Source organism: Pelobates fuscus, chromosome 7 (genome assembly GCF_036172605.1).
Source record: "Pelobates fuscus isolate aPelFus1 chromosome 7, aPelFus1.pri, whole genome shotgun sequence".
Lineage (NCBI taxonomy): Eukaryota > Metazoa > Chordata > Amphibia > Anura > Pelobatidae > Pelobates > Pelobates fuscus.
In genome coordinates this window covers 6864200-6880755 of record NC_086323.1, presented here as the reverse complement: position 1 = coordinate 6880755, position 16556 = coordinate 6864200, and the positions used below count along the sequence as shown (strand labels likewise).

The following is a 16556-nucleotide window of genomic DNA, read 5'->3' as shown; positions in this document are numbered from 1 at the left end:
GGACGTATATCTGTTACGACCCACCTTTTATAACCTGCACAGACACGATGACCCACCTTGATGGTGATTTTTAATAGTGATTAGTGGGGATTTGCTACCAGATTACTATATAACATAATGGAAAGAAAGATGATTGTACCTGGGAAATGATGCTATGAGGTGCTACGGCAGAGGTGCTATTAATGGGAGGTGCTTTGCAGAAATTTATATACATATATATTCTGTTAAAACCAATAGAAATATATAATGGGATCTGTTGTGTGATCCTCTGTATTCTTGCACCATTTGTTATTGGAATATCCCTTTAATTAAATAAAGATAAAGGAAGTAAAGTCCCCTTTAAAGCCATGTAGCTACAGATTCCATCCTGTAGTGAGGTATGTCTGATTGGAGATGGCATTGGTGGGTTGGTGACAAGAAGTTTTGCTAATGTTTGGGCTGAGTTTAGGCCAGTAATCCTCATTCTGATAGATTGGGGGGGACAGCTGCACGTAATCACGAGATATATGCAGAATTTCAGGTGAAATGGCTTCTTCCCCCAAAATCTCAAGACAAGATGGCTGAAAAACGTCCTCTGTTGGCTTCTCGTAGAAAGTTGGGTTTGTCTAAAGACACAAAAAGGCAATAATGTTGCAGATGTGCTGATACATTTTAGCTTATTTTGTATAGATATTATTGAATATACTGGATGTTGTATTCTATTGTATCCCCATCTAACCCCTCTCACTCTAAAACATTAGGGTTAAAAAAATCTTTCTGATTACATGAAATGACTTGTGTGTCTAGATATGGAGCTGTCTGTGAGAAGTCTTTAAAACGTGAGTTAGCAGTACGGGTATGAGCAGTGAACAGGAGAAGGTCACAGGCAGAGCAGTGTGTACCTCTGAATTATTGCAGAAATGTAGTGAGGGGGAGAGTTGTTATGGGCTCTGTATTTGAGTGTTAGTTTCTTGGATTTAATCTTAAATGGTAAGAAGCTAATAAAGTCATCAGCAAATGGACAAGATGTGAGAGGAGCAACAGGAATCAAAAATCTGTCTGGTAGCAGCCTGCATGATGGACTGTATAGGCAGTATCGGTTCTGGAGAGATATATTAGGAAAGAATTACAGTGTGAACAAGCTCAAGAGTGCCATCTTGCGTAGATTGCATATATTACATACATACTGATCAGCCACAACACTAAAACCAGCTGCCTAAAATTGTGCAGGTTCTCCTTAATGATGCCAAAACAGCTCTGATGTATCAAGGCATGGACTCCACAAAACCTCTGAAAGTGTACTGTGGTATCTGGCACCAAGACATTAAAAAACAGATCCTTTAAGTAATGCTAGTTGCGAGGTTTGGGCTCCATGGATCGGATTTGATGTTCCAGCACATTCCACATATGCGCAATTGGATTGGGATCTGGGGAATTTGGAGGCAGAGGCAACACCTTGAACTCTTTGTCATGTTCCTCAAAACCATTCCTGGACAATATTTGCAGGGTGGCAGGGTGTATAACCCTGCTGAAAGTGGGAAATACCTTTGCCATGAAGGAGTGTGCGTGGTCTGCAACTATCTCTAGGTTGGTGGTACATGTCAAAGTAACATCAACATGAATGCCAGAACCCAAGGATTCTCAGAAGAACATTTACCAGAGCATAACACTCTATCTGCCGGTCTGGCTTTTTCTCATAGTGAATCCTGCTGCCATCTATTCCCTAAGTAAACAATGCATGCGCCCATCCATCTCCCTTATCTAAAAGAAAGCGTCATTCATCAGGACAGACAACCTTCTTCCTTTGCTCCTTGGTCCAGTTTTAAAGCTCACATACCCATTGAAGGCACTTTTGATGTTGAACAAGGGTCATCATGGTCACTCTAAACAGTCTGCAGCTTCTCAGCCCAATATTCATAAACTACAATGCACTAGACATGTGCAATTCGTTTTGTTCTGAATGCAAACTCAGACAAATTTAGGAAAATCTAACATTCGGATGCTTCCAAATGTCTGAAGTGTCAAATTTCCAAAGTGCCGAATTTCGGAATGCCGAACCGGACCAAATTGGCAAAGTTCAGAAGTGCCAAATTTCGGAATGCCGAACCAAGCCGAAGTGCCGAATTTCGGAAGTGTCGCATTTCAGAAGTGCCGAAGTGCCTCGGATTTTTGAAAAGTAGCAAGGGTTGCGGCTACGGGTTGGGGTAGGGGTATGGTTAGGGTAGAGTTAGTGGTTGGGGTAGAGGTAGGGTTAGGGGTAGGGTTATGGGTTGGAGTAGAGTTCGTGGTAGGGGTAGGGTTAGGGGTAGGGCTAGGGTGTAGCGGTACTTACCCTCTCCAGGGGCCGGCCGGGGTCCTCTCTTTGCGCCGTGTGCGGTCCTGCTGTTGCACGAGCCGCGCGCGGCTCCTCCTCCGACAATACTAGAAAGGCGGGCAGTGACTGCGAAAAGCGGTCTCGTGTCCCGCCTGACTCTAAGAGTGCGCCGCGTGTCTTCGGCGCGCTCTTAAAGGGACAGTGGGAGACGAAATCTGAAACGGTCTCCCATTGGCCCCTGTCATGCCACATTCCCCATACACTCACGTTTAGGGGGCGTGGATATGACAGGGGCCAATCAAATTAAATGTTAAGGTATTTATACTCACCTTTTTCCCTTAGTACCTTGCCCTATCGTGGTTTCTATTTCAGTTCCCTTTAGCGCTTGTTCTGTTCAGTTGTGTTCCTTCGTACTTGACCTTGGCTTTGTTTCAGACTCTGTTTATCTCTTGATCCCTTTCTGTTCTGTTTGCCGGCTTACTGACTACTGTGTACCAGACCTTGGCTAGTCCTATTTACGCTGTCTCTTTGTGCCCTTGACCTCGGATCGTTCCTGACTCTGTATTTCTCTCCTTTACGTCAAGTCCGGCCATTCTAAGGTCCGGTAGACGTATCTCTGCTCTGTGTTGTCATTGTTGAGCTGAATCCTGTGAGTTGGGGTATATTACCGTTACATAGGGTTAGTGGTTGGAGTTAGGTTAGTGGTTGGGGTAGGGTTAGGGGTTGGGCTAGGGGTAGGGTTAGGGGTTGGGCTAGGGGTAGGGTTAGGGGTTGGGCTAGGGTTGCAGTAGAGTTAGTGGTTGGAGTAGGGTTAAGGTAGGGGTAGGGTAACCCTAACCCTATTCCTAACCCTACCCCTAACCTAATCCCACACCTAACCCTACTCCTAAACTAACCCTACCCTTAACCCTACCTCTAACACTACTCCTAATCATACCCTAACCCTACCTCTAACCCTACCCTAACCCTATCCTACCCCCAACCTACACTTACCCGAAGTCCTGAAGTTCCGAAGTACTGAAGTTCCGAATTTCGAAATGCTGAACCAAACTGAATATTTTTCCCATGCACATCCTTACAATGCACTGTGTTTCCTGACACCTTTCTATCATGGTCAACATTAGGTTTTTCATGAATTTGAGCTACAGTAGCTCTGTGTGATTGGACCAGACAGGCTCCACTTCGCTCCCCATGTGCATTAATGATGCTGTTCTTGGACAGTTGCCAATCATGTTTATAGAGACACTATAGTCACCACAACCACTACAGTTTAATTTTATGGTTTGGGGCATATAGTCTGACCATGCAGGGTCACTATTAGCCTTTTCTTAGACTTTCCCTCGGAAATTCACTCCGACAGCCACTAGAGGGACTTCCTGTATTCAGTTTCACAAAGTTTGCAGGACTCTAGAAGAGTGATTGCACTCTTCCAGATAACAACATGGTGCGTAACTGAGCCAGGGCTAGCACACGCCATACATGTAGTATACACCAAGGAAAAGGCTTCAGGCACTCACTGTGTTCAAATTCAAAGCAGTTTATTGTACTATCATGTACATAGCAACAATTCAACCTCCACTGACCTCCTCAAGCTGGACAAAGACCTTAGTGGAGGTTGAAACGTTGCTGTGCATATAATGGTTCAATAAACTGCTTTGAATGTGAACACGAGTGCCTGAAGCTTTTTTCTTGGTGAAGATTGAAGGACCGGCATTCAGTGTCTCTGCATGTAGACAATGAAAGTTTCCCTTAGAGGTGCATGGGGGAAGCGTTGCATAAACTGAATTAATCAGGATTGATGATCTCAGCCTGGGAGGTGGGGCGACTGCACAGAGAACTGTAAGTTTATTCCAAACGGGAGAGGTGGGGGAGCCTGTCTTAAATAGTTAGTAGAACATTATTTATATTCCTAACACTATAGTGTTCCTTTAAAGTTGTGTTGTTATGGGGCCCTTTCCCATGACTGATTGAATATTAGGTTCACCTTGTACTGTTTCTGGATTTCAGTGAGGAACGTGTCCAGCACATGGTGCAGATTGGGTAGAGGTGGCCAAAGGATGTCCTTCAGTTTCCTGAAAACAAGGAAATACACAAGAATCCATTACATGACAGGCAACGGCGATGAGAGCAGGATTCTTGGATACTCTACAATCAATGAATCCAAGACAAAGCAATCATAGCATGACTATAGCACAACTATAACATCTCAATGGAGATCCCATGTGCTACACTGGTTCTAGCAATGTAGAAAATAATTCAGTTACTTTCTATTGGTTGATTGATTTAACTGTCCCATCCATAGGGCAGTTTGGTCATTTCACAGTTTAATGGAAAACCTTGTTTGATATTTAATGATTCACGTTACAAAGTTCTTGTAACTATCATGCATTCTCCATACAAGATCCTATACAGTTAGTAACTATAACATCTGTTTGTAACTCATCAACAATAAATATTTAGAGATCTGGTTTTAGAAACACAGTGCACTATTGAATTAGGGCCATTTTTGCTGCTATTTACTTACCTGTAGAATGGGCGTAAGACACAGTAAATACACAGCACAGCCCCGGGGACTGAAAGCAAGACCAGGACAATGGTGGTGATTAACCAGCCTGAAAAATAAGGTTCAGTAACTCATATATCCATCTAACCCATTGTACATCAGCATTAAGCCATGCTATTCAATCTGCTGCATCACTGTTAAAGTAATACATCAAAAAATAACAGTTCATTAAATATATCGACAAATCAAATCTGCATGTATTTCGTTGTGCAGGAATTGCTTTGCTGCAGAGGAATTTGGATAGATTGGGGGACTGAGCACTAAAATGGAAGATGAAATGTAATGTAGAAAAATACAAAGTTATGCACATCTGTGTAAAGAATACACAAGCAACTTGCACCCATAATAAAAACAAAGCGTTTAACCAGGAGGCTATCTTACTGGCCAAGCTATTGAGTTAGGAATAACCACACACGAGAAGGATTTGGGAATTGTTATAGACAACAAATTAGGCAGCAATATGCAATGTCAATCAGCAGTGGCTAAGGTCAGTAAGGTTTTGTCATGTATAAATAGGGGCATAAATTCTCGGGATGGAAATCTAATTTTGCCTCTTTATAAATCGCTGGTGAGACCACACCTTGAATATGCTGTGCAATTTGGGCACATGTTCTAAAGAAGGATATCATGGCACTAGAAAAAGTCCAGAGACGAGCTACAAAATTGCTAAAAGGAATGGAGCACTTTAGTTAACAAATTTAAACCTTTTTAGTTTAGAATAACGTTTCCTCAGAGGGGATATGATAACAATATACGAATATATCCGGGGCCAGTACAAACCATTGTGTGAAAATCTATTCACAAACCGGACTTTACATAGGACACGAGGTCATGCGCTTAGACTGGAAGAAAGAAAATTTAGTATAAGGCAAAGAAAAGGGTTTTTGTTACTGTAAGAACAAACAGGATGTGGAATTCTCTGCCTGAAGAGGTGGTTTTATCAAAACCTGTACAGATGTTTAAACAGCAACTGGATGAATACTTGCGAAAGCATAATATTCAGGGATATAATTTTTAATTGATGAGGTAACAGCTTCTTGATCCAAGGAGAGATTTGACTGCATTTCGGGAGTTGAGAAGGAATTGTTAATGTATTTGGAGCACTCCTTCAAAGCATCTTACTTTTTGCTTTAATAATATTCACTATCCTACTCATATCCAATAATAATTTGCCAGCAGTTACACTAAGAGCAGACATGAAGTTCTTTCCCTGTTGGATCACAGGTTTGACTGAACCCATGATAAGAACACACCTGTACCCAAGCAGGATATTGCTCTCATGGCATGAATTTTACTGTTGTCTCTGCTTTATGTGAATATTAAGGTTCCCCCCCCAAAAAAAGGTTCCCATTGTCTCACCTTTGCTGGAAGGAAGAGTAATGCTTGCTGCTTCGGACCATGAGCTCCAGAAACCCTGTATCCTGTCTCCACTGGGACATGATCGGATCTGCAGGGAATATCGGGAGCCGGGCATTAAGTCAAGAACTTCATGGGACACTCCACGTGGAATCTGCAGGGTCTGACAGAATAAATAGCATTATATCTCTGCCCTCCATTACCCTTGTTGCATCTCTCTAGGATCTAGATCAACTTCCTTTTCTCATTCTTTTCTTCCACCATCTGCCCCTTTTAATTAATTCATTTTTTTCTCCTTCATTCCTTACTGTCATCCTTTTCTTCAACATTCAGTTTCTTATATCATGTTTTACTCTGATCTTCCTTTTGCTTCTTTTCCTTTGTAACCCCATCCTTCCCCATCACTTCCCTATATTTTTCATTATTTTCCGCTGTCCTTTCTTTTCTAGAACATTAGTCTTCCATTTATTCTCATTCCATTTCCCCTTTTACCCACTGTCTTTCCTACCTATTCCCTTTCAATCTCTCCCCGTGCTTTGTAATCCTTTCCTTTATTCTTTCTTTTAACATCCCTTCTCTACCCATTCCACCCTGTCTCTTCTCATTTACCTTCCATGTTGTGCCTGCATCCTTTGAGAAGCGGATCTCATAAATCATATCCTGTTCTAATCCTGACACGGGGAGTGTCCAGTTCAAGGCAAGCTTACCACCTGGCACCTGCTGAAGGTGGAGATCTGGGGGTGGTGGAGACACTAATTTGAAAAGAAAAAGAAAGATATGAAAAAATTGTAAAATCCCAGAAGCTTTGTTTAAGAAACTGAAGGAGTATAGTGAACTTTTGATGAGGTCTAGCATGCCATATTTCATAAAATGTCTGTTGTTTCCAGAGACCTGATGGATTTGTTAAGAGGTCCAGGTATGGCTATAAGCCAGGCCTTACCGACGTGGTTTATCCAGAAGGGCTCCTTGAAGAAGACTTGCAATAGGTGGTCAGCAGATGATATATTGACGATTATAGATAGCTGGGAGTCATTTTTCGCCATAAACACACAGTTACAGTCTGTCATATTAATATTACGCTCACAGAGTTGCCAGTTGTGTCCCCTGCCATCAGAAAAAAAATCATTATTTTCATGGACAGAGAAGGATTGCTCTAGTAATAATTACATTATTGGTCACCATTGGCACTAACACTGCTGGAAATGATATGGATTGAACTATGGCTTGTCTGTTCCTAAAATCTAAATAGCCAACTGGTTTTTGAACGAGTGTGGGTTGATAACAGTTGTTTTAAGGCAATCAATCAATGCTATCCATTATGGGAAATTAATAAAAACTCAACTGATGCGTAGCTGATGAGCTGAATTGAACTCACCTTACAATAGTCTACAGACAATTTTAAAACTATACAAGATTGCAGATAGCAAAAACACATAATTATAAAACCAAATAAAAATAATGGAAAAATACATTTTAAAATACTGGATGCAGCCATATTTGCCCACATGCATGGCAGGGTAAGAGTTACAAATATTCAGACTATTCTGGGGGTGAATGGGGGCCACAGATGCAGACGTGGTAAGATCAACCACACAAACACTTTGGTAAAATGCAAACATGTGTCACAGCTATAACTCAGCATTGCGGGACCTACAAAGGTGACATATTATTACTGTATTTATTGTAAGTTACATTAGTAGATTGTTCTAAAGGTGTCATTTTACCCATAGTGATAGAATAGCTGTTGCAAAGCATGTGGATACTCTGTCACTTTATTCCATTTACAGCAAACCAAAAACAGGTCCGGAGTGACACATCGCAGCTCGATTTTATCTGTGAATACAGATCATTGGATGTAAGCCATGATGTAGCATTATGTAAATACATATCAGTGACCCAAGCCTGTTTCTCCCAGGCCGTACCAAATAAACATCAACCAGGACTACGTCAAACTCAGTAAAAGGCTTCCAAGCAGTGAACATTCACAGAAGATCATCAGTCGGCCAAGATTATAAAATGGGAGTTATCTCCATGGAACTTATTTTGTTCCAATATTTTTTCGAGAAAAAAACGACTGCTTTACGTGTCTCTTACGTCTCTTTTTTTTATGAAGTACCTTTAACAATAGCGGCTTTTTATTTTAAGACGTTTTATTTGATTATTCTCCCTGCGATTTATTAGAGGCCAATGTAAAAGTTACACTATTAGAGCATCAGGTAAAAGCTACACGAAAATGGCTTTTATTATTATTATGATATTTATTATTGTGATATTTTGACTAATGTCCGTATTGAATCAGTTACACTGGCATTAAAATCTCTCAGAGAGTGTTGGAGAGCTCTCGCAGGTAAACGTGGACATGGCGATAGAGAATTTGTATTTACCCCAGAAATCCTACACCTGTCCTAGGCAAGCGAAGGCCGGTGGATCTCTATGAATTGCCGTTAACTTTTATAATTCAGCTGCTACTTACTAGAATGCGTGTTGCTACGTTTTGCAATTTGTAGCGATTTAACTTTTGCCAATTTTCCAATTAGGAAACGGAAATGGGGGCACACACGGAACATGCATTTTGCAGGAATGGTGCTACCGTAGTGACCAAAATGTAAACATAATACAGATTTAGGAACAGTACACACATACAAATATGTTTTTAAATTGTAAATTCTACTTAAAATCATCTATGTCAGTAAAAAATATGGGGAACTGAATCCTCATCTCCCATTATTCTCTGTGGAAAGAACTTGAATGATTCCAACCGTGACACTACTTCTCCCGGCTGCTGCACCTCCAAGTTATCTAATTTATAATACATTTGTAATCGGGCTGGTCTGACATCTAATATTGTCGCTACTTTGAAAGTAATAAAAGCATAATATGTACACTATTAAATCGAGCCACTTATTAAAATAAAACATTTTATAATTAGCAGTTATCCTTTAACCCCTTAAGGACACATGACGTGTGTGACATGTCATGATTCCATTTTATTCCAGAAGTTTGGTCTTTAAGGGGTTAAATACTGCTTTTGAATGCATACTGTGACAGTGTGCGGGAACACTGCTATATTAGCCCCAGAGTGGCACTCTCAGTGTTCCCTGACTAGAGGGGGTTAAAAATCAGGTTGCTCTAGTACATCAATTAGGGAGCTACATAAACCCAGAGGGAAATCAGTCTCTCCTGGGAAAAGCTGGGGTGGAGACAGAGAGACTGTGAGTCAAAAAGACTGCTGAAACTGTGTGGGAACAAAAAGGTAATTTGCAAGCCTTTATTTTTATTTGTTAAACTCCTGGGGTCGGCTTAGCTGCCCAGTAGCATAGAAACGGTACTCCTATGTTAGTTAGTCTCCAGTGTGGAGTAAGAGATTATTTTGGTTTAATGTTTTGCTGCGGCTCAATTGGGGCCGGCTTGCTAAATAAAGATTTCCTCATATTGGAAGAAAGAACTGTTTCTGTTGTTTATGACTCAAGACCCGGCCAGCCTGCTACAATACATCTTCCTACTCAAGTAATAAGACTAATGGTCGCTACCTGGAGAAGCCAAGGAGAAGAAGGTGATAGTTTCTGACCATGGACCCCAGAAGCTATCATCCCCTTCATTGACCTGAGTACGGACATGGAGATGGTAAAAGAGATCATACTGGAGATTTTTAAGGCGGCACGGTAGATCTTCTGAATTTATGATCTGTCAAGAAATACAAAACATTCAATGTTAAACAATTGGTCAATTTTCCATCAAATTATGCAAGATCTTGGCAAATCAACAACTACAAACCTACACAAAATTCTTACCTGGTCGTATGTGTGTGTAGAGTTCTCTGGCCAATATTGGACTTGATACCTGAAGAAATCTCTGAATTCATGATTTGGAGGATTCCAAGTAACTTGAATAACGTTGCCATTTCCTGCCCAGAATGCCTTGATATTTTTAGGATGGTCTATTAGCCCTGAAAGAGAAAACTTGCAAAGTCATCACAGGGGTCTGGGCCTCAACTGGGACAAATAAAACCTTTGGGTGAAGGCTGCAGAATATATCTCTGAAGAAGATCCAATAATTCTTCGACTCCCCTTTTGAAAGAAAGTTATCACCTGATCAATATGAAAGATCTTCTCCAATGACACTATTGTCACAAATATGCACCAGCACAATATTTGATAAGGTCTGTATGATGAACTTGCTCTACATAAGTTTCTCATTGTTCCTTGTACCTCCTTCAAGTGTATAGTTTTCTATCTGATTGATTCTTACTTGCCATATAAAACAAATAGCAACGAAAATAGACTACTACGCTTTAAACTGCGAGGATAAGGATGACAAAACCATGTTTGCCCCAACTGATTATTGGAGAGATGCTTGATTACATTTTGTGCTGCAGTAGAATTGGTTGGAAGATTTAAGAATGAAAGTATTCTGCTGTGAAGTGTTATGGTACTTTTTGAAAGTAAACCAAAATGTTCAAATGTCTATCTGTTCCTGTCCAAATCAATAAAATTAAATTGCGTATATACGCTGAAGTAATTAAGTCTGACACACGAGGTTCAGGTTAAAATAACTTCGAGAAAGTTTATTGGCAAGTGAAGAAAAAGCGGGCGCGCAGGCCCTTTTAAGAGGCATTTTGCGTCATCATTGATTATTAGAATATCAGCAAATAAACACCATCAATTGGATTAATTGTTAAGTGTCGGTGTTAGTGTCTTACCTATTGGTTCAAAAATAAAAAAGGTTAGTCCCGTGCCCACCCATCAGAGGTGGGATTATTCTGGACACGGGTGGGGATAAGGGGGTCCTAAACGTCATTTTACACGGTCAATGATATCAGGCTTCATGTCCAGGTGCAAGGTCTCTTATGAATAGAACATTTCATTACTACTGTGTTCTGTGGCCTTCAAACTATACTATCTTACAAATTCTAAGGAGTAGCCGGCAAGTCTTAAGGAGTAACCAGCACCTCCTGGTATTTGTCCTTGTAGGAAAACACAGTCTTTGTCTACTGTACTAATTGGGTTGAGAAGTTCAGTCACGTAGTGTAGTTTTAAAATGAACGAGTTAAGTCATGAGGACAAAATGGAGGATTGAAGAAGTCAGGTTAGGGGGACAAAATGGAGGAGGAAGTCACAGTATAAGGTTAAAATGGAGTTAGTACAATAATTCAATACAAGTACAATAGTAATTTTTAATAATTCCACATCAGAAGTATTATATTCAGAAATGATTGGTGATAACATTTTATTTTGAGGTTTCCACTGAATTCTGAGTTTCTTACCCACTTTTTCCACCTCTAGCGTTCGGTGGTAGAGTGTCTGGTTTGTATCTCTGATTCTCACCGATACCTTGAGGTCGTTAAATAGACGTACATCGTCCTCAGGGAATTGGCAGATGTAAAGAGTGCGGTTACCAGGCTGTATGGCGAGATTACATTCACTCTCTGCGTCACTGTGGAAGTAGATAGATCTGTTATTACAATCAAACTCTGTTTCAGGATAGCTAAAATCACGTGGTCTGTTTATTGTATGGCATACCTACATTACTTCAGAACTGAACCTTTTTCTGTTGTTATTTTATATTATTTTATTATATGATATTATTGTTATTTTATAAAAGGACACTCATCTGGTAGGGTAGGGATAGCTGCACATGGGACAGGATATATATAGACATGTTGCATCTCTTATTCATCTCCAAATAAAAAAAAAAAAAGCTTTACGGTACTGCTAGCCCAATGTATTAAAACAATTACAGCTCAATGTCATAATAAGTAAATACACATTACAGTCTGATGGTTCTTCTCCTCCTGGTCAGACATTGGTTACTAAGAACTCTTTGTGTCCTCTGATATTGACTCCCTATGAATGTACAGTCCATTGTCCTTCTCATTCACTGGCCTTGTTTTCTTTAACATCCGGATCCTGTGAGCCCCGATTCCTTGCCTATGTTGCCTTGTTATTGCCTGGACTGGCTTTGGTCCAACTTGGAGTACCATAGCTCATAATTTTGCCTAAATTAATAGAATTAATTCTTGGTCCATGTCTAAAGATAGCATGGCTATGTATGTACAACCCAAAACTCTTTGCAGGGATACATTTCACTTGTATCTAAATTAATGATCTCTAATCTGGAGTCTGGTCTTTAATTAATTAATTCCATGGATTCCGGTATTTCTAAAACCTGACATGCAGTTCTGGAATTCCCAGTGCCCTGTATACATGAAGCCCTGCCCCTGAGTTCCAAATTCATGTGTTAATGGCTCCGTCCATGCTCCAATGTCAGTCTAAGGATTCCTGCTACTCTTCCTCTAAACTCCAGTTCCACATCTTGTCTGGTCCATGTGATACGTTGGGCTGGCTGCGTGTGTGATTGACCGTATTACACAATAGCCAGCCAATGAGCTTATGGACCCTTAGTTTAACAGTTAGTTATTGTTACAGTGTGAACATTTTCCGCTGTAAAATGGGATCTAGGTTTGCTCTAGATCTTGTCTACACTCTGGGTTAATATTCTCACACTATATCACCCGGCCATGATTCCTTTTTAAAAAACATTTAGATGTAATATTATGGAATTATCATTTATTAGTTTTTTTTTCTCCACTAAATAGTGCTACAAAATGCTAAACAAATTGTAATATTCTCCTTCTAACTATAGTCATAACGTTTTATTTTGCAAATTGAATTTCAGTCCCCGGCAATTAAACCTTTCGGTTTATATTCACTCATGTTACCATGAAGCCAACGATTAAACTTACTCTGTGTATTTGTAATAGAAGGCAAATGGCAGTCCTGGTCTTTCTCCACTTCCCTTATTGTCCATCTTCTCCTCCCAAAAACATGTGAGGTCTTCAAACCTTCTGGAAAAACAGTGAGGGGGCTTCCCACCAACTGACACAAGGTCAATGTCTGTGAAATAAGTGAATATACTTTATGGACTGTTCAAACTGTCCATCACACACAGCAATGGCGTATTGATACCACCAAACAGCTGCATTTATAATACACTGTGTGTAGGGAGAAGGGGACCTCCTTACACCATAACCTTATAACTGCAGTTATAACACACAGTGTGAGGGGAGACATGGGACCTCCTTATACCATAACCTTATAGCTGCAGTTATAATACAATGTGTGCGGGGAGACAGAGGATCTCCTTACACCATAACCTTATAGCTGCAGTTATAATACACAGTGTGTAGGGAGAAGGGGACCTCCTTACACCATAACCTTATAACTGCAGTTATAACACACAGTGTGAGGGGAGACATGGGACCTCCTTATACCATAACCTTATAGCTGCAGTTATAATACACTGTGTGCAGGCAGACAGTGGATCTCCTTACACTGTAACCTTATAGCTGCAGTTATAATACACCGTGTGTAGGGAGAAGGGGACCTCCTTACACCATAACCTTATAGTTGCAGTTATAATACACCGTGTGTAGGGAGAAGGGGACCTCCTTACACCATAACCTTATAGCTGCAGTTATAATACACCGTGTGTAGGGAGAAGGGGACCTCCTTACACCATAACCTTATAGTTGCAGTTATAATACACCGTGTTTAGGGAGAAGGGGACCTCCTTACACCATAACCTTATAGCTGCAGTTATAATACACCCTGTGCGGGGAGACAGGGGACCTCCTTACACCATAACCTTATAACTGCAGTTATAACACACAGTGTGAGGGGAGACATGGGACCTCCTTACACCATAACCTTATAACTGCAGTTATAACACACAGTGTGAGGGGAGACATGGGACCTCCTTATACCATAACCTTATAGCTGCAGTTATAATACACTGTGTGCGAGGAGACAGGGGATCTCCTTACATCACAATATTGTAATTTTTTTAATAAACTCAAAAAAACAAAAGCACATGGGGTATACTAAAACATACAATTTTAAAAAGGCCAATTTCTAAGTTAAGGGCAGCTTTACAATATATTGACTGGCATAAAATCTTTGGTGAAAAAAACACAGAGGATAAATGGAAGCTCTTCAGACAAATATTAGAAAGGTACATTTCTCAGTATGTACCATTGGGTAATAAATATAAAATAACTAAATTGAAATCAATGTGGCTTAGTAGAGAAGTAAAGCAAGAAATTAAAAATAAGAAAAGGGCATTTTAAGCATTTAAATCAGACAAATCAGAGGCATCCTATATAAGATCTAATTAAAGTGGCTAAACTAAAAATAAGAAATTGATAGCCAAAGAATGCAAAACCAACCCCCACATTTTTTTTTCAAGTTCATCAATTCTAAAAAAAACAAAAAATGAAAGTGTAGGTACACGGGAAACAGAGATGGGTCTGTTAGCTAATGAAGACCAGGAAAAGGCAGACCTTTTAAATAACAAATTTTCTTCAGTATATATTAATGAGGAAACCTATGGCAAGAGACATGCAAATGATTGCTGCAAAAAACTTGCACATAACTTGAGATTGGATAACTCGAGACAAGGTGCTACAGCTATTAAAGAAAATTAATGTAAATAAATCCTGGAGCCTGACTGTATTCACCCACGAGTGCTTAAGGAGCTAAGTGGGGAAATAAGTGAACCTCTGTATTTAATTTTTCAAGATTCTTTTGTTTCAGGTATTGTACCGGAGGATTGGAGGAAGGCAGATGTTGTTCCTATATTTTAAAAGGGTTCACAATCCTTGCCTGGAAATCATAGACCTTTGAGCTTAACTTCTGTGACTAGGAAAATATTTGAAGGGCTATTAAGGGATACTATTCAGGAATTCATTGGGAAGAACTGTGTTATTAGCAATAATCAACACGGTTTTATGAAACATAGGTCATGTCAAACTAACCTAATTGCATTCTACGAAGAAGTAAGTAGAAGTATAGATCAGGGTGTTGCAGTGGATGTGGTCTACTTTGATTTTGCCAAGGCATTTCGTACGGTTCCTCACAATAGGTTAGTCTTCAAACTAAAAGAAATAGGTCTAGATTAATATTCTTGTTCTTGGGTAGAACATTGGCTTAAAGGGACCCTCCAGGCACCCAGACTACATCTGCCCATTGGAGTGGTCTGGGTGCAAACTCCCACTACTCCTAACCCTGCAAGTGTAATTATTGCAGTTTTTATAAACTGCAATAATTACCTTGCAGGGTTAACTCCTCCTCTAGTGGCTGTCTACCAGACACCCACTAGAGGGCACTTCCTGGTCTATAGCACAGGTTTTCTGTGCTATAGCGTCGCTGGACATCCTCACGCTGTATGAGGACCTCCAGCGTCGCTAAAATCCCCATAAGAAAGCATTGAAAAGCATTAGGTCTCCCCCGCCGGCACATTAGGTCTCCCCCGCCAGCGGGCGTGATCAGTCTCCCCAGCCGGCTGACGTGATGAAGGGGAGGAGCGTGAGCGGAGGAAAAAGCAGCGACATGAGACATGTCGCTGCCTCTGGTAAGTCACTGAAGGGGTTTTCACCCCTTCAGCAACCGGGGATGGGAGGTAGGAGGGAGAGGGGACCTGCAGTGACAGGAAAACAGATTGTTTTCCTGGCACTGGAGAATCCCTTTAAGGATAGAGTACAACAAGTTGTCATTAATGGTAAATTTCCAGGCTGGACAAAAGTGGTAAGTGGTGTCCCTCAGGGTTCTGTTTTGGGACCGCTTATTTTTAACATGTTTATAAATTATCTTGAAATAGGCATTGAGAGCCATGTATCAGTGTTGGCAGATGACACAAAACTTTGTAAAGTAATAAAATGTGAGCAGGATATTGCTTTGCTGCAGAGGGATTTAGATAGATTGGGGGACTGGGCACTAAAATGGCAGATGAAATGTAACGTAGAGAAATGCAAAGTTATGCACTTCGGGGTTAAGAATGGACAAGCAACTTACACCCTAAATGGTAGTGAATTATGGATAACCACACACGAGAAGGATTTGGGAATTGTTATAGACAACAAATTAGGCAGCAATATGCAATGTCAATCTGCAGTGGCTAAGGCCAGTAAGGTTTTGTCATGTATAAATATGGGCATACATTTTTGGGATGAAATTATAATTTTGCCTCTTTATAAATCGCTGGTAAGACCACACCTTGAATATGCTGTGCATTTTTGATCACCTGTTCTAAAGAAGGATATCATGGCACTAGAAAAAGTGCAGAGAAGTGATACAAAATTGATAAAAGGAATGGAGCATTTTAGTTACGAAGAATAGTTAAAACATGTAAATCTGTTTAGTTTGGAAAAACAGCGCCTCAGAGGGGATATAATAACATTATACAAATATATTCGGGGCCAATACAAACCATTATCTGGAAATCTATTTATAAACAGGGCTATACATAGGACACGAGGTCAGGCATTTAGGCTGGAAGAAAGGAGATTTC

General features: G+C 40.4%; 1 protein-coding gene across 1 annotated transcript in view; it reads right to left on the bottom strand.

Annotated features, from left to right (window-relative positions):
• Positions 1 to 339: 339 nt before the first annotated feature.
• The window catches only part of MPL (MPL proto-oncogene, thrombopoietin receptor), a 47330-nt gene continuing 31113 nt past the window's right edge, over positions 340 to 16556 (bottom strand). Inside the window, exons 2-12 of the mRNA XM_063427146.1 lie at positions 12955 to 13105; positions 11476 to 11645; positions 10004 to 10158; positions 9743 to 9896; positions 7937 to 8045; positions 7153 to 7316; positions 6822 to 6964; positions 6216 to 6375; positions 4818 to 4905; positions 4278 to 4365; positions 340 to 605 (exon numbers count right to left, since the gene is read on the bottom strand). Coding sequence (XP_063283216.1) covers positions 354 to 605; positions 4278 to 4365; positions 4818 to 4905; positions 6216 to 6375; positions 6822 to 6964; positions 7153 to 7316; positions 7937 to 8045; positions 9743 to 9896; positions 10004 to 10158; positions 11476 to 11645; positions 12955 to 13105 — 1634 coding nt within the window. The 3' untranslated portion in view covers positions 340 to 353. The remainder of the gene's footprint in view (positions 606 to 4277; positions 4366 to 4817; positions 4906 to 6215; positions 6376 to 6821; positions 6965 to 7152; positions 7317 to 7936; positions 8046 to 9742; positions 9897 to 10003; positions 10159 to 11475; positions 11646 to 12954; positions 13106 to 16556) is intronic.